Below are 18,519 nucleotides of genomic sequence, written 5' to 3'. Positions count from 1 at the left end.
TTCTGTCTGGGGTCACTCAGGAACGCCTCAAAATAGGACCATCTCCACCATGACAGCATCATCATCACCCCACAAGAACACACCTCTCTCCCTCTCTCTCCCTCTCCATCCATCCCTCTTTAATATCTCCTTCCTAGTCAAACTCTGTAACCCCTGCGTCTGCCCAATGGGCGAGACGAGCTGTCAGCAGGGAGCCCTCCCTCATCTCTCTCCCTCTTTCTCTCCCTCCCTTCCTCTCGTCCACAGCACCGACTGTCCGCAGCGCACTGATAAAGGAGAGGTCCAGTGTGCGCATCCGAGCCAGCCAAGAGTCACACACCCGACGCAACTGGACGCACAAGTTTTTACTCCAGCTGTGATTCGGATTCTACTTCTGCTTACCGAGGATAGGTGTTTGGAGAGCGAACTGGAGCGGCGACGCACCCCACACTTGTTGCTTGTGTCGTCAGGTAAACCCTTTTGTCTGCAGCCAGACGCGTTTCGTCGGGATCCTGGTGCGCACATGGCATCGAGACCGCGCTTCTCCCTCTCCTGACAGTTATAATATGGAGTCACATATTGGATAATGAGGCCTACCTTTTGACCGGTTGCGTAATCAACTTCAAACAAAGCTTGTCAGTTAAAGTTTGGGATTTTTTTTTTCTGAAATCTTTTGGGGGCTAAAAAAAAAAAAAAAAAAAAACAAGACGCAAAGCCATGCTGGGTTTAAACAAGATTCTGAGCATCCGGACAGGGAAGAGTCGGAGCTGTGGTCCGTCAGCCAGACTCGCATCCCGGAACCCTTCATGCCAAAACCCGGGTGCCAGTTCGAGGATTTACTGTGCGTGTCTCTTGCTGCTCTTGCTGGTGACGCCTCGGGTGGACTCTTCATGGTGGTGAGTGTCTGCATCCATCACACCTACACGCCTACCTGTCTGCCAGCGAGATTAATGAGAGGTGAATGAGCACGTCCTTTAGAAATAAAGTGATTAGAAACAACCAGAGCAATAAAAATATTAATACTAATAGTAAAATCAATAATGAAATTATTATTATTTTATTGTTTTTAATTATGATTTGTATTATTATTATTATTATTATTATTATTATTATTATTATTATTATTATTATTATTATTATTATTATTATTCAATGAAAAAATTGATCTGGAAGTAAATATCAAAAGGAAGCGCTGCACATTTTGAACATGCATCACTGATTTTAATCATTGGAATCGGTTCTGGAGCTGTTTCGGATCTTTAACTTCAGCGATTCAAACTGTCAAAGAATTAATCTGATGATGACTATTTGGACAAAAAAATTTCCAAAAGAAAAAAAAAATCCTGTTCCAGTTAATTCAGGTTGGTGATTTCCCAACAGACAGACAAGGCCATAACATCATGAAAGTAAAGGAGTTGTGTCGGATAATTTATATTGGATAATTTGTTCGCTATATGGCTGCTCAGAGCTGCATTTATCAACTTCATCTTTCTTGCTCTTAATTGTGCATCCATGCTACAAATAACATGAACGCACCGGGGTTTATTGGAAACAGTTTCAATGGATATTATTTGCATTGCCTCGTAGTTTATACGGGGAAATGAAAGCAAAACTCTACATATGTTTTTCTGTCATCGCTTAATTTAAGTTAAAATGTTCTACTCTTGACAAACAGAGCAAGAAAAGTTATGGGGCATTAATAGTAAAAATAACCTAAATTATGAGCTGGCGAATTTTATTTAAACTACTTTAGGATTTTGTTTCTGAAACGCATTTTCTTCGTGTCATATTGTTGGCCTGCCATATTGAGCAATAATAATAGAGCGATAAATGTAATTTATGCGCTGTTGGCTGAGCGCATGTTCAGCTCAGCTGGAGCACGTATTCAACGAGGCAGGCCGGTCATTAATTCACCAGGTACCATACACGCACACTCACTCTCTCTCTCTCTCTCTCACACACACACACACACACACACACACACACACACACACACACACACACACACACACACACACACACGGGAATGACTTTTGTAAAATACCACAGAAGATCCATCTACATCATGAGCCAGGGGTGAAAAAAAAAAAAATCTCTTGCTTGCGCAACAACGTGCGCAAAATTGTCCGTGTGTGTGAATGTGTTTATAGGAGAAGTGTCTGCGTGTGGGCGGGTGCAGCGCGGATGGCATGCCTAATAGTTTGTGTAGATTAAAAGCAGTTATGGGGAGTCGAGGGAAGAGAGTGTGTTGAGGCTTAAGCTGGGCATTATTGGCTTTCAGGGGAATTTAGTGTAGGAGATCGAGTATTAAAATGTTTATCAGATTTCTATGAAGGGGCGATTTGGAATAATCTGGTGCTAGGATACCCCGCTGGATGACACACGTTATTGCGGTATGTGGATCTCACAATACATGCACTTTATGGTGATGAATATGAAAAGCAATTTTCTGTTTGTTTGTGTTTTTTTTTTAAACTAATGGTCCAGAAATTCTTGACATATCCAGTTTAATATATGTTTGTAATGATTTTTGTCTCCCTGGCATATAAGCTTGATTTAAGTATCGCTCTGTTCATCTGTCTATAGATGATTTTTATCTCAGGCATAACTCAAATAAGGGTCCAACATTTTTTTCTGAAGTTTGGCTACCATATCAGCCACATGCTTTGGTGGTGCCTTTTGCTATTTGGAATTTTCATACCATTATACTTTCAGACGTATTTAACATTTTTTAGTGAAAGCTTCCCATTCAAGCAAAATGCTCAGAAATCCACAACTGTCATAGCTTTCAGTAATAAGTTATACATTCAGTTAGAAAATATGTTTAAATTTTAAAATTGTTTTCTTAATAAACAACCTTTGTGCACATTATTCAAACCTTTAGCTTGTCTGACTTCATGAAATCTTCATGAAATAGTCAGGATGATTTCATCATTAGGGTGGAGAGGAGCTGGAAAAATATTCTAAAAATTTTTTTTCTTTTCAGGCATAATTTTTCATACAATTTTCTGAATGTTGTGCTGATCTCTTCATGTAAGTTAGGGAAGTAACCAGTCTTAAAAAGACCTGGATCACCTGAAATACCAACAACCTGCCCATGAGGTCCCATTACAGTTGATAGAGAACATTTTTAAAAAGGAGAAAAGTCGATTTATTATATTAAAATTAACCTTATTACCTGCACCCAGTCATATTATAAAGGCATTTGTCCAGCAACCTCCTCGGAAGCCCAAAGATATCGTTTCTATGATGTGATCAACTTTGTTCTCACCACCAAGGTTCTGCTTCCCTCTCAATCTGAGAGACAAGCATCAGTTTCTGTCACCATGGCAACCTTAAATAGAGTTGAAGACACACAGTTGATTCATATGAGCTAATTAGAAGGGCTATACAGTGTGAATTTCCCAGTTTGGGATCAATAAAGTGAATCAATCAATCGTCTATCTATCCACCATCTGCTGATGATTGCTATTATTGATTATATAATAGTAAAATCATTTTGATTCTGCAATTAGATATCAGTTATATTTTCAATAAAGCTGTCTCAGACCAAAGTGAAAAGTAGTTGATAACCCCAGTGAAAATAATTTTTAATCAACTGAGGTACCAAACAATATTTCACACACTCCCTGGCAATCGCAGATGAACTTTGGTAGAAATGAACCAGTCTTGGAAACACAAAATGAATTTAAGAATGAAACCACAGATTAATATAACCAAGCTGTGTCCTCTGTCATCAATAGGAGTCTCACCGCTGTGTCTCCCATTCGTCCTTCATCAACGTTCTGATCTATGTGATATAAGTTATGGAGCTTTACAGCATGTTGCCTTAGACCTGTGGATAATGATTTATTATCCAATAAAATCCACAAGTCCACAAGAAAGAGAATGGAGTGTGAACGGCTGCTCTGGCTCTTTCCCCTGACGAGCACTTTGTTCTTCGCTCTCCTCTCTAATCCCACTCTGGAGAGTCGAGAGCCTCCATCCTCTTACCCCACCTCATAAAACCTGACCACACAGCTACATGCTCCCTGACCCCCACCCCCACCCCCACCCCCGCCCCATCAGTGACCCAGCAAACCTCTGCAGCCACCAAACTGCAGGACGGGCTCCTCCACACACACAGATATGAAAGTGAACATCATGATTGGACTTAAGTTTTGGCCAGCTCAACACAGCATTTATTATAATAGGATACTGCGCGAGTCTGTTTTATTTGGACTAAAGAGGCTGGAAGAAGGAAGCAGGAGACCCGTGAGTAAGATGGGAATGAGAGCGAACAGACGGAACACAGAGGAGTACGGAGAGTAAACGGGGTCTCAGCTTGACAGGGTTATTGGAGGCCCTGAGACTTTGTGCTCTGATTTGTGACAATGTGATTTCATCCATTCCTTTGGGAAACATTTAAACACACAATCACACGCAGGTCTTGTGGAGAGGTTAAGTGCTTATTTATTTGGAGAGCAGAGTAAATGGTCCCCCCCCCCTCCCCTCCTTCTTGCAAACCTTAAACTGTTAAGTGTAGTGAACTCTGACTCACAGAGGACTGTTACTACAGTTCCTCCTCATGCCACTCACCGCCGATGAAAGTGTGTGTGGCCACATGTGTGTGTGTGTGTGTGTGTGTGTGTGTCAACCTGCTGCACCAGAGAAGCACCAATCGGCTGCGTGATGCCCTTTGTGACACAAATGGACCCGGATTTTTTATGAAATCTTAACGTGTTTTGTGTTTTGTTTCCTGTGATCATCAGGTACATCGGCGCCCTGGGGGCCCGTGTGATTTGCGACAACATCCCCGGTTTGGTGAATAAGCAACGACAACTCTGTCAGCGCCATCCGGATATCATGCAGGCCATCGGCGAGGGCACCAAAGAGTGGATCAGAGAATGCCAGCACCAGTTCAGACACCATCGATGGAACTGCAGCACTCTAGACCGCGACCACACCGTGTTTGGACGCGTCTTACTACGGAGTGAGTCCATGTCTGCGTCTGCGTCTGCGTCTGCGTGTTCGGCCGTCCGATTGCCGACTGTGTGGCCAAAGAGTACGGATACCGAGCCTGAACCCGAGCCCCCATCTGCTTCTCATTCTCACTCCTCTTCACTTTTACTGCCTTATCTCTCCCTTCTCCCGTCTGTCCTTCTCCCCTCGCTCTGTTCTTTCTCCAGTCTCTCCTTCTCATACTCATATATGCTGGTGCTCCGTGTTTATAGTCGCTAATGGACTGTTGCAATGCCTTAAGCCTCGTCAATAAACATACAGGCTTCGAGGCAAGGACTTGTCGTCATCTTGTTCTTCGCCCTGCCAGACAACTCTGTTTTGTAATAGATGCATACTTGTTACAGATGCACAAAGATGTACATAAATGTTAGCATACATGTTTGTTTGTTTATAAATCCAATGCATGTATGAATCCTTTCTGATTTGCATTCTGATTTCAAAAAGAGTCACAAAATAATAAAGTGTGAGCTCTTTAGTCAGAAACAAAAGCAAAGAGAAATTTTTCTAGACATTTTTAATGCTTTTTCGTTGCGTATGAAGCTTTAAATGCATAACAAATCACTTGATAATGCATCAACCAGTGCAATGCATTACCACATTTGTGCTCTGAATGCAGTGGATGTATGCACTGATGCACCCATGGGTCACTGGTGCAAGCAGCGCAACCGGCAAAAAGACTTTTATTCTGAGTCAGGCACAGAGTAAATGCTTCATTTAGTTCACTGATGTGAACTCGGGTTGCACCGACACTGGATGCCTGTCTGAACAGACTTTTTTATCTGTCGTCACCGACTCTCCTTTGCTTGTAACTATCCCTCTCACAGCCATCCTAAGCATGTGAGGTCCAACGATGCATGGAAAAAGTAGCAGATATGGAGATAGAAACTGTGTGTGTGTGCGTGTGTGTGTGTGTGTGTGTGTGTGTGTGTGTGTGTGTGTGTGTGTGTGTGTGTGTGTGTGTGTGTGTGTGTGTGTGTGTGTGTGTGTGTGTGTGTGGTGGAAGGAATAAACAGTAATGTAGATGTAAATATTTAGAGAGATATTCTCACTATCAGACAAACAACACAGGTTTGAATGATGACCAGCAATGCCCTCCCTCCATCCTCCCCCACACGCACCCCCACCAAAAGCACCCACTACCCCCTTCTCCTCACCCCAGACTAGGAATGGGACATTCCAGTGAATACAGAGGGAGCAGGTAGGATCATACGAGCTCTTCCAGGCAGAGCTGGGTCAGAGAGAATTGCAGAGAATTGCATCTGGTTTTCCCACCAATAGTCATTGATAATCAGTAATACTTTAGTTTTAATACATTATTTTGAAAGTCTGGCAATTGGATGTTAGTGTTTCATTCAAAATGTGTCCTATATGTAAACCTGAATTCATAAATGTAATGCATCAATGCAATATTTCATGAAATTGTTGCAGCTTTGAAGCATATAGATCTTCAGGTTGAGTTGAATGTAAAACAGTAATATCTATAGGCACAGATTAAAAAAAAAAAAAAAAAAGGGACAGTTCAACAAACCCAAGAAACAAATGTCTTGCGCGCATTTCGTTAACATGCAACTGGGAGGCAAACTAATATAAAACAAGATTTAAAGTCCAACATCCTGTTTACACAGACTTCATGGCGAAAGCAGCGAAGCATTTTCAGTCTTCCGTCAGTGTCTGCAGAGGACCGAAGCAGAAGCGTTCAGTCACAGCGCTGCCGGGGTCATCCGTGTTTTGGCTGTGCCAAAACAATACGTAAACGCTTGAAGTCAGTTACTCATGCGGCGCAAAAGTGAAACATGTGTTTATAATGGTATTGATTAAAATAGAGGTCAAAGCTGATTCATGTGGCCTAAAAATGAGACGGGGCCTGGAGTCGTTTGGACGCGTCTCAACGTTCGGTGACTGGAAAAGGCAGCAGAAACACATCATGCGTTGGCAGCTTCTAAAATAAGGTTTATCCTCTTGGGAGTTGAAGGTTCTTGGAAAATTCCTCAGCAACCTGCGTTTTAAAAATGAGATAGTTTGGATGGAGAGTTGACGTTAGAGCAGGGGTTCTGAACGGGTTTAGTCTCTGGCGAGCATGAATATTCAACAGTAAAACTAGAGCGTTGGTTCTAAATGCTCATCAGTTAGCCAGTGAGAGAACAAAATCATTAAAAACCTGTTCTCCACCACTGGAGATATAACGTTAATAACAACCCATCAGAGGGGGGAGGGGGGCACACAATACATGAGTCATATTCTAAGAAACTACAGAGCACAAAAGCACGGCAATGATAGAAAATGTCATGACATCACCCTGGCGCTGATTAATGGGGTATCACTGTGTCTGTATTTAAACAATTTATGTGAGCAGAGGAGAGTCCCACAGCTAGGATTATTTCCATGATAATATTTAAACAGAGCTGTCCTATACACCACATCAGGCCTGATATGCACCCGTCAGCTGCTGCCTTCATGTTCCTGATGGCTCACACCCAGGCCTGGTCATGGCATGATCCGTATCTGTGTATGCTTGTTAACATTTGGGCTGCACACTTTCCAGTTTTTAAGTCATACACAAAAACCGTATTGTCTGACGAGTAACTGTTTTTTCTGCCTTTTTTTTGCCGTCTGTCTCCGTTGCTCAGGCAGCCGTGAGGCAGCGTTCGTCTACGCCATCTCCTCGGCGGGAGTGGTGTACGCGCTCACGCGAGCGTGTAGCCAGGGGGAGCTGAAGACGTGCAACTGCGACCCGCACAAGCGCGGAAGGTCGAGCGACGACCGGGGAGAGTTTGACTGGGGCGGCTGCAGCGACAACATCAACTACGGGATAAAGTTCGCCAAAGCCTTCATAGACGCCAAAGAGAGGACCGTCAGAGACGCGCGGGCCCTCATGAATATACACAACAACCGCTGTGGCAGAACAGTAAGTGTGTGGTTTTAACAAACACTCTGGAATTGCATGTCCAAGTTTTGATTCGCGGGTAAACCTCGACTTAGGTCGTTATTTGGTTCCGGGAGCCGCGACGTAAGTCGAAAAATGACGCAAGTTGAATGAACTTGTCCTCCAAGATAAACCGAGTTCTGTTCTCTATTTATTTTCAATAATATTTGGTAAATACAAATCTATTTTAAGTTTACAAACATTTAAATCTTTTTTTTTTAAATTAAAGTATAGAACAACGTCGCTGTCTCGTCTTCAGCCGTTTCTTCCGCATCGCGGGTCACGGGGGTTACTACAGGCTGATAGCATATTATATTTTTTTATTCTTATTTATTTTACAGTAACATGATATTATGTTATTTAAAAGTTTATTGGTGATTTTACGATTCAAATATTTGTGATTGACAGACGTCAAGTCGAGTAAGATGTCACATAAACTTGACTTTTACTTTTCCGTGGTTTTTTTATTTTTATTTTTTTTAAGATCCCACGTATAATTGAGAACGATGTTACTCGAAACAACATAAGCCGTGGTTTACTTGTACCTGTGTCCTGATTTTTATTTACACCTGGATTAATGAGTGTTAGTGAGTGTATAGAGACCTATAGAAGAAAAGCTTCTGAATTATGCACCACTTTTAATGGAGTGAATTGAACTTGTTTTAAACGATGACAGCACAGTTTACTTTAAAGAGTTGAGGAGATATTTCACAAGAAATTCAAATCATTAAATAAACTTGATAAAAAACTTGTATAACATTTAGGATAACCTTTAACCTGTAACAAGGTGTTTCAATCATTTTGCTCCAAAATGTTGGATCCAGACCACCTGCGGAGGACATCTGGTCGCTTCAATGCATTCAGTACATTATTCATTATTCATTTATTGCGTGTTAACCATAAGTGTAAATGGGTCTGACATTACAGACGCCAACCTGCTGGAGGTAAATTGTATTTTCTTTGTTCTTGTGGCACTTGCAGCAATAAAAAATACATTTAGAGAATTTACTGGCAAAATATATTCCCAGAAATAATACCCCTGTATGTCTGGATAATTCAGACTTCACTGTATAATGTTTTTATGGGGACTGATTCTTTTGCAATGAGGCTGTAGCGTGGATGAAAATTGCTCACAGATTTTTTTTCAAAGAAATGCTTTAAAAGCCTTTCAGAAAAATCTTTTCATTACTCAACTGATGTGATAATCTGAACGATACAGGTGATATTTGATGAAACCAACTCTCGCATTAGTGCTGCTTCATTTCGAACATATAAATCAAATTTAGAGACGGCTAAAACACGCAACCTCCACCTCTCTTTTTATGCGTTTAGGCAGTGAAGCGATTCATGAAGCTGGAGTGTAAATGTCACGGCGTGAGCGGCTCTTGCACCCTGAGGACATGTTGGATGGCCATGGCGGACCTCAGGAAGACTGGCGACTACCTGAGGAGGAAATACAACGGGGCCATCGAGGTGACGATGAACCAGGATGGGACGGGTTTCGCCGTGGCGAACAAAGCCTTCAGGAAGGCCACCAAGAACGACCTGGTCTACTTCGAGAACTCGCCAGATTACTGTCTTCAAGACAAATCAGCAGGTGAGACGGAATCCAAGAGGCAGATTCTCACGGATGTTGATGGATTGCCCCGACTGTGTTGTGTTTTAGGCGTGTTATGTGTATGTTGTTTATATGTTCATGCATGACTAGTGTGTTTGTGTGTGTGTTTGTGTATGTGTAATGGCAGCCAGATAACACAGCAGGCCTCCTGTGTGATGTCTGTGCAAGCTAATATCCCTGTACCCTGGGGATATGGTCGTTTTGTGACCACCTGACCTCTATCAGTCTCTGTCAACACACACACACACACACACACCTCCACGGAGGGAAGAAGCGTTGATCGGCCCTCACACAATTCACCCCATCGATTCGATCTGCTCCTGTTGACTGATGGGTAAAATGTTGCCGGATGCTCTTCTACAATTTTAGATGTTGACACTTCCATCACTCTGAAGACCAGATCTTCCCCTTTCTTTGTCTTTTCTTCATCTCCTTATCCATCCTCCCCCTCTTTCTCACCTTCCCAGAGGAATCCACACCCTAGGGACACAAGCATCTAATTTAAAAAAAAAAAAAAAAATCACCTCTTTCTGTCTGTCACAGTCTCTCCCTCTCTCCCTGTCTGAACTAAGCATAGCTGGAGGGCAGAATGGGCCTCAGAGTATGAGAGCCTGTCTGTCACGCTCCACTGTCCATTTAACCCCCGTGCACAGACACACACACACACAAACATACACACATGCGCACACACAAAAGTGGCTTCAAAGGGAGCAGTGGCTTGGGAAAGGCAGTGTAACTACAGGCCACTCTACCAACACTGCATAGTTGTGTTTGTGGGTCTGTTGTTCTATGAAAAGCTTGTTGTGATAGGTAGCAGTTCAAACAGGGAACTTCTCACACAACACACTAGCACTAATCTCTGTGGGGATGACATTCACATAAGACAACATGCCACAGCATTAGGTAATAGCTCGACCACTAAAACACTCTGATACACTCAAGGACTCGCCTGCTTCTTTATGTCAAATATGGAATTCAAGAGACGGCTGAAGGAGCGCTGAGATGTCTGGGATCTTAATCTAAAGCAGATATTTATAATGAAGCTAATGACCTTAGGTCCAACCTTGAAGTTTTTATTGTTTTGCGTGACGTATATTTGCGTGGACAGAGATGGAAAATTTAGGAAGCACAGTGCGCCCTCGCGCATTCGTGCATCAATGCTCGCGACTTCACCTCATCGCGGATTTTTGGTAGGCAGTCACCTGATACCGTATGCACATTCTATTGGCTGACGGCATCCGGAAGTGCGCTCCGTTCAGTGAGTGTCGGGCTTACGTGAGACACAAAAATGCTTTAAACAGTCGATAAGAGTGTGGGAAAAGGTAATACAGATAGAAGGTGGTTTAATATCAGTATGGGGAGGGTTCATAAACGTTTAAATTACCGTAAATAATAAGATAAATAGTCTGTCGCTCTATTGCAAAATTTGCAATGCGTCCAGGGTGTAACCCTATGACCCGCAAGGAGCATAAGCAGTCGTCTAGACTACAAGAAAAGGGATGGATGCACACGATGCTGGAGGAAGAACCTGCACAGTTTGATGTATAAACTTGACTGAAAACAGCGAAAACTAACAGTCTGTTGAAATACAAGCTGACATAGATCATTTCATCCAGCAACCAACAGCTAATATTTTGAAAATACGAGTAAATCTATTCACAGATTTGGGAAAGAGTTCATTCATTTTCATTTGATCAAGTTACTGATTTGTCAAGTAATCATCGCAACTCTCTTATGAACGCCATCTCTCTACAGGCACGACCCGGCCCACTACTTGTTTTGTGATTCCAAAACAGAAGGAAAACCTTAAAGATGAGTCCGGGGAACTGTTTCCCCTTCACCCGCTAACTGTTTTGTGCTCCTTTCCAGGCTCCCTGGGGACAGCTGGGCGGATCTGCAATAAGACGTCCCGAGGCACGGACGGCTGTGAGGTCATGTGCTGTGGGCGGGGCTACGACACCACGAGAGTCAAACAAATCACCAAGTGCGAGTGCAAGTTCAAATGGTGCTGCGCCGTGGAGTGTAAGGACTGCGAGGAAGCCGTGGACATCCATACGTGCAAAGCTCCCAAACGAGCTGAATGGTTGGAAAAGACCTGAAGACCCGTCTTTTACCAATCCAACCCCACCCCTTTTGCCCTTTGCAGGACAGCCTGTAGAACATTGCATTCTGGGAAAGTTTGTCCAAAAGTACTGTTCGTCTCCGCCCCCACCTGTCCCTACTTCAGTTCTTCATTGCATGGCTTTTCTACCCGTCTCTGTTAAAGCACTAGAGTTCAGTAACAATCGAAATGCATTAGTACCTTTAACCCCTTGTGAATGACCCTGTGTCTGAAATGGAATATGAGAATCGGCAGTGATGATCGGCAGGAATGAGCTTTTGATCAAAGGTTCGGTCCAGGTGGACTTTTTTTCTTGCGTGTGGTTCTGGTTTAAAATGTTTGCTGCTTTCATGATGCTTTTAAAGACACGTTTTTACATTACCTGAGCCTTCAAACGTATCCAGTATTATTACAACAACATCATATACTCACAAGTTTCTTTCTCGGTGAGGGAAAATACACCTTTATGTACCACAAAAAAAAACAAAAAAACACTTGGTTGGACATTGGGAAGTAGCTTGACAAAGTGCACTTTGAGAAGCCGACATCTTTGGCTCGCTTTCTGGCCAAACTGAAGTCCAGGCAGAGGACGACAAGGAAGGACAGGGAGATGGACATCAAACGAATACATGGGCGGATGCGTTAATGAAACTTTGAATGCAACTGAAAAAAAGAAAAAAGCTGTTGAAATGGATTTATTTAAATTGTAAAGTGTTGTTTCATTTCTCATCTGCGGATGAGACTGCACTACATGGTTGACATAAGGAGAGAGAAGAGCGCTCCCATTATCCTAAATATGCAGTGTGCTCTAGTTTTCGACGAATATGATGAGAAACTGATGCGGACAAGAAGATAAAGACGAGAGGAAAAAAAAAAGACAAAAAAAGAAGGCCTGGATGGTCACTCATTCACACATAACCAAAAATATCTGACAATGTGACTTCTCTGCTCTCCAGCTTGCTTGTATAACATTGTGTATATTGCTTTATCCAAACAGATGTTCATATGAAATATACAGTTTATTAGTATGATTCTGGCATCTTTGTTTTTTGTTCAGGCAGCTCAAACGTACCGGTTGAAGGTAAGATTATAGCCCCCAACAGAGAAGATTAAATCAGCGCAAAGTATTGAGAAAGTTCAGAAACAACTCCACCCCGCTGCTGCCCATCATTTCCATTGGTGTTGTTGAGTTGAATAAAGGTTTTGCACCATAAAAATACTCATGTGACCAAGAGACAAGGCACCTAGTCACGAAAGGAAGACAGAAGGAAGTGAAACTAATAGTGTTTCTTATTCAACCCTCATTGTGAGCTACATTTACTGACAGAATACAGCGGTACCTCAAGATGCCTGTTTTATCCATTCCGTGACTGAGCTCGTAACTCAAACAACATTCCTCCATTTAGAGAAGTAAAATAATTTCAATTCATTCCAGACTTGTAAAAAAGCAAAAAAACTAGCGTTGTTGTCAGGAAGCACAGCTTGTATCTTGGTATATGGTATGTCAAGAGCTCGTATCTCCAGGTAAAACTGTAAATCCAAATGATAATATACCTGTCTTCAAAATACAACATAGAATATAACTTTTCTTTAGTCAGCCTCTTCATGACAAACATCTGTAGTAATTTACTATTACCTACCGCAATTATGATGCAAAGGAAAGGTGTACAAAACTGTGGTGAGACCAGCGATGTTGTTTGGTCTAGAGACAGTGTCACTGAGGAAAAGACAGGAGACAGAGCTGGAGGTAGCAGAGATGAAGATGCTGAGGTTCTCTCTGGGAGTGACCAGGATGGATAGGATCAGGAATGAGTACATCAGAGGGACAGCACATGTTAGAGGTTTTGGGAGATAAAGTCAGAGAGGCCAGACTGAGATGGTTTGGACATGTCCAGAGGAGAGATAGTGAATATATCGGTAGAAGGATGCTGAGTTCTGACCTGCAAGGCAGGAGGCCTAGAGGAAGACCAAAGAGGAGGTTTATGGATGTAGTGAAAGAGGACATGAAGGTAGTTGGTGTGAGAGAAGAGGATGCAGAAGACAGGGTTAGATGGAGGCAATTGATTCGCTGTGGCGACCCCTGAAGGGAAAAGCCCAAAGGAGAAGAAGAAGATCCAGACACCAGCTCCCAGCAGCATCCCTGAGGAATCTTATCCCATTCCTCATGAGTAAACCATCGCTGGTTCATCAAGCAGTACCAAAGAGTCTCAGTGCAGCAGTCCTTCATTCCTTCTTCTCCTGACTTACAACTTATAGAACCAAAAGTTTTATTTATTCAAAACAGCCAGAGCTTACTGAGATGGTTTTGAGTATTGGAGTTCAGTCTTCTATTGGTATACATGTCAGTTTTTTATTATGGAGTATATTTAAGTCTAGTTTGGGAGTTTACTGCCATAGGAAGTCTATGAAGATTGGATTTTCAAATGTCTTCCCTTAGGAGGGATGCTATTCAGGGGAGTAACGGTCAGATTTCTCCTACCACCGTATGTGGGGGTGGCACTCAGATGATGGCGTTTCTTAGCAGTCTTCATTCTAACACAAATCATTGAGTGAAATAAACACAAACCCCTCAGTTTCTCAGCTACCACAACAACACAGACACCCTCCAGCATTCAGTCCAGACGTGTCCATCGAGTCTCCAGCATCATCCTACAGACGTTTTCAAAATGTACAGGCAGACTCAACCGTCCTGATCCGACATGCTGCAATATGAGCGAGAGAGCCAACAGATTAATTTAACATACTTGGAATAATGAGCTTTCACTCCCTCACACCATTCCCTGAACCATCCCCACTGTCTCTCAGATGTTAACCAAACCCACACCGACACAAAGAGACTGAGGATTGAAAGTGGTGGAATAATAATTTACAAAAATTGTTTTTGTGTGATTTGAGTGTTGCAAACAGCTGATAGGATATTTTAAAGGCTATCATGATAAATTATGTTTCTTCATTTCTGGCAACAACAAAATAAAATGACAGACCCTAACCAGACATTTTGAAAATGAGACCAGCTAAGATGAGTGCTATCAAACCCATTACACACACACACACACACACACACACACACACACACACACACACACACACACACACACACACACACACACACACACACACACACACACACACACACACACACACACACACACCAGTAAATAGGAGGGCATTGTTTGATTAAAGACCCAACTAAAATCCTAACCCCTGCTGGCCTAATCCCACCCCCTCACTATGTGGAATTCCAGGTGGGTCCCAGGCTAATGACTAGATGGCTGTAATTACCCGAGGCTGTTGATAGCTGGTGATTGGACATGGTCGTGCCACAGAGGATCTAGTGTGGGCTCCTGTTTTGACCACATTTAATCAAAGGCTTCTTGGCCGGTTTATCAAAGAGAATACTTTCCAGCAATCTTCTCTGTCTCAGCCCCCTCTTGCTCCCCCCCCAGGTTCTCAGTCCAGTGCGATCTCTGCAGCGTTACAGTTCAGCATTACTATAGATGGAAATTAAAAGGCAGACTTTGCACACAAGAGCAAATTTAAAAAAAGACACATCACCCAAATTACAGCAATTTAATTCCCTTTACTTCAGTTTAACACTGACACCCTTCCTGTTTTTCCAGGTTTCCTTTTTTTTTTAACTTGTGCATCACGTCGGTCATTGAAACCTGATGATATGGACAGCTCTCTTTCCCCAGGCTGGGGGAGAAGGTAGCCATGTCCAGACCTGACTGGACATGCTAAGTCCATTGGGGATTCCTTATTTCTCGTCATTCAGTAAGATCATTTTCTTTGCAATAACTTCTTGAAGGACCAACGTCAGGCCGCTCGTGATTAGTCTTTCATTCTGCTTACTTCATCGGCTACAAATAGAGCCCTCCACATCTTAGAAGTGGTCTTTTAATATCCACTGGAGGGCCCATATCATTAGATAAGCTTTATTATCCCTCAGGGTAACATTATCAAGCAATTCTAGTCAGAGGCCATCCTAGTGCCAGCTTCCTGTGGCAGATCTATCTGCATCCTGGATGCCAAGCTGAGAGGATTCATGTGCTTGTTGAGTATCACAAGCAAAAACCCATTAGTCTTCACAGCTGGCAGCCAGATCTGTGGGTGAGGGAAAGAAACGTCACCCAAGGTACAGAAACGGCATCAAGTAACAATGGAGGTATAAGGGGTTAATGTCAGATTATAATAACTCATGTACTCTTCATAGGATTCATAATATTATTTGTAAAAACAATATACTTAAATTGTTAATATGTTACATCTGGTTATTTGAACGGTAACATCACTAAACAGACATCAAGAAGGGTTATAAATACAAGAGAATATAAAGAGAGGTTTTAACAAGAAGGGTTATAAAGAAGAGGAATTACAGGCAAACAGTAAAGTAATTGGTTGTTAAATGTTTCATACTTGCTTTGTATTTGTTTTTTTTACCTGCAGTATTTGTCGTGCTCATATGAAAACACTTCCCCAATGAAATAAGGAATTACTGTAAAATGAGGGCAGTAGTATTTATTACTATAACTTGTTTTTTCCTCCCAGTTAAGTGCTTTAGACAGTGTAGTATCACTCAACCTCTCTGAACATCCCCAATGCGACAAATTTTATAAATGTTTTGGATTCCCGTAATTGACTTGGTTTATATTATCAGCAACAATGACCAAGCTTCAGTTCCAAATTGTAATAAATTAGAATTGTCTGACTATAACCCTTCGTAATAATTCTTTCTGAGTCTTTTAAACATCTGATTACCGCTAACAGTTCCTTGTGGTAACAGAAATACAGCTGACTCCTGGTAACACTTTGTACAGGCTGCTGCTAAATTTGGGGAAAATTAACTTCAAACTCTTTTCAGGTTTTAATTTTTTTTTTATTTCAGGCCTAGCTCCACTACTGAAATTTACTTTGAAAACAACCAAGGTACTATAAATTTAGTGCAGATCTTACCAAACTTCTCCCCATTGTTTTTTAAGTATGTAGGCGGTTTCATCCCAGCGATAGTCATGTCGATTTTTTTTCCACGCATTTTAGAATCTATGGCTTGATCTATTGAAATCCTTGCCTTTTCCATTAGTCATTCCCTTGTAGCGCTGACTCTTTTGAATTGGATTCCCCACATCACTTTTCCAAAAACCTTTTTAATAGCCTATCAATCATTCACAATTAAATTAAAAAAATACCTTCTAAAGACTAAATAATCACAAAATAAACCACTTCTATCCTGCTCCTGGCCACCTAGATAGACTTTTGTTGGTGGTAAATAACCACCAACAGGGCACCACCAATGGCTCAACATTCATTTTGAGGTGCGCCGGGTGTCGGCCATACAATCTGTTTTGCACACATATTCACATGTACACACCCGCAGGCCAGGAAAGGACCTCCTCGGTGCCCCCTGAGCTCACCTATCACCCGTATGGTTAAACCCAAAGTATGTTAGCGAGCCTTTTTCTCTCTGTCACTCACCATTTGCATTCACACATATAAGTGTGTGTGCGCGTGCGTGTGATGGAATGAGTTTACCCTTAAGCGCCAGTGGAGCCTGAGTACTTTATTTCCAGAGGTTGGAAGGGGAGTCTGGTGAGGTCAAGGGGTCATAAAGTTTAGATGTATCAACAGGGGAACCGTCAGTGCTATGAACGACCACCACTGATCTGTCGCCTGTTGACACCTCAGAAACATTAACGGCTTACTTGTGTAACTAAGCTCTTCTCTGGCCGGCCAGAGAAAAGACGTGATCTTACTCAGAAGAACACCTGCTCTGCTGGATTAAATCCTGGCCTACAGTGGAGCTGTCTACAGTGTCACCTCCTCAATTAATCTTTCATCCTTTCGCTCTGCCTCTATCTGATGAGGGGGGGGGGGTGTCAGCCATTAGGTATTTGGTGTAGCTTTGTTGGGAACAGGTCTGCGTGGGGAGAGTGTGGGAGTAGCAGGAGGTGTAGATTTATTAGGGAGCTCAAACTAATATTTACATGACCTGCCAGGACCCTCGGGGTGTGGAGACAGAGAGGGAGAGAAAATGTGGGTATGAATTGCAGCACGGGGGGGGGGGGAATGACGACACAAAACACTTACCTCCTCAGACCTACAGTGAAAAATGTCCCCTCACTAACTGTCCAATTTCTTCCGTCCTTTTCTATAATGGTTCACATTTGGATAGCCGTATCAATAATACCCTTTTAACATCACAACAACAACTGCAGTTCTTCTTTTCTATCAGTTCAACTGACGTCTGGCAGCCACATGATTTCTTCTGCTAAACAAAACACTAAATTTGGAGGAGCGGTATTTGATTATCATTGCTTGTATAACCCAACTACTGACACACAACCATACGCAGGTTGACCCTAATGAATTTTCTGTGAGTAGAGAGCCACTGTGACCTGAAAGAGCACCAATTTGTCACCCTTAATTTATCTTTGATGTAACTCACCCTCTTCTAGCTCAGCATCGGACAGCGGACTATCCTGCAGGTGCAGCTTCCAGCCTCCATGGGTTAAGGTGTGAGCCTCCACATGATGAGGTTTGTATATTCATAGAGGCGGTGGCTGTTGTGTTTATCTCGCTTCCTGTATGGGAATGTACCGACACACCTCACAAGGCACAAACAACAGTGACCTGACAAAATAGTCGGAATTCCAACCAACATACCAGGGAATCTGGGGGTTTTGTCTAACAATCCACACTGACACACACAGACAAGAGCAGGAGGTGTGGGAAACAGGACAGATACAGGGTCAGGGTCAAATTGTATAGGCCTCACAGACATTGATACCAGAGAGTGATACCAGCTGACACACACCAACGCTGACACTAACAGTGATAGTACGACTACCTGAGTGACACTGACAGATGGTGCTGAGCAAAACTCGAACCTCAGCTCATCTT

At 42.5% G+C, this 18,519-nt stretch overlaps 1 protein-coding gene across 1 annotated transcript; it reads left to right on the top strand.

Annotated features, from left to right (window-relative positions):
- The first annotated feature begins 193 nt into the window (after positions 1 to 193).
- Positions 194 to 12,650, top strand: LOC137610876 (protein Wnt-2b-A). The gene is made up of 5 exons (XM_068338773.1): positions 194 to 875; positions 4,731 to 4,951; positions 7,608 to 7,885; positions 9,236 to 9,500; positions 11,391 to 12,650. The coding sequence occupies exons 1-5, from the start codon at positions 697 to 699 to the stop codon at positions 11,618 to 11,620; spliced, it is 1,173 nt and encodes a 390-aa protein (XP_068194874.1). The 5' UTR covers positions 194 to 696; the 3' UTR covers positions 11,621 to 12,650.
- Positions 12,651 to 18,519: the final 5,869 nt, after the last annotated feature.

Source organism: Antennarius striatus, chromosome 2, assembly GCF_040054535.1.
Source record: "Antennarius striatus isolate MH-2024 chromosome 2, ASM4005453v1, whole genome shotgun sequence".
Classification (NCBI taxonomy): Eukaryota; Metazoa; Chordata; class Actinopteri; order Lophiiformes; family Antennariidae; genus Antennarius; species Antennarius striatus.
This window is presented reverse-complemented; position numbering and strand designations above follow the sequence as displayed.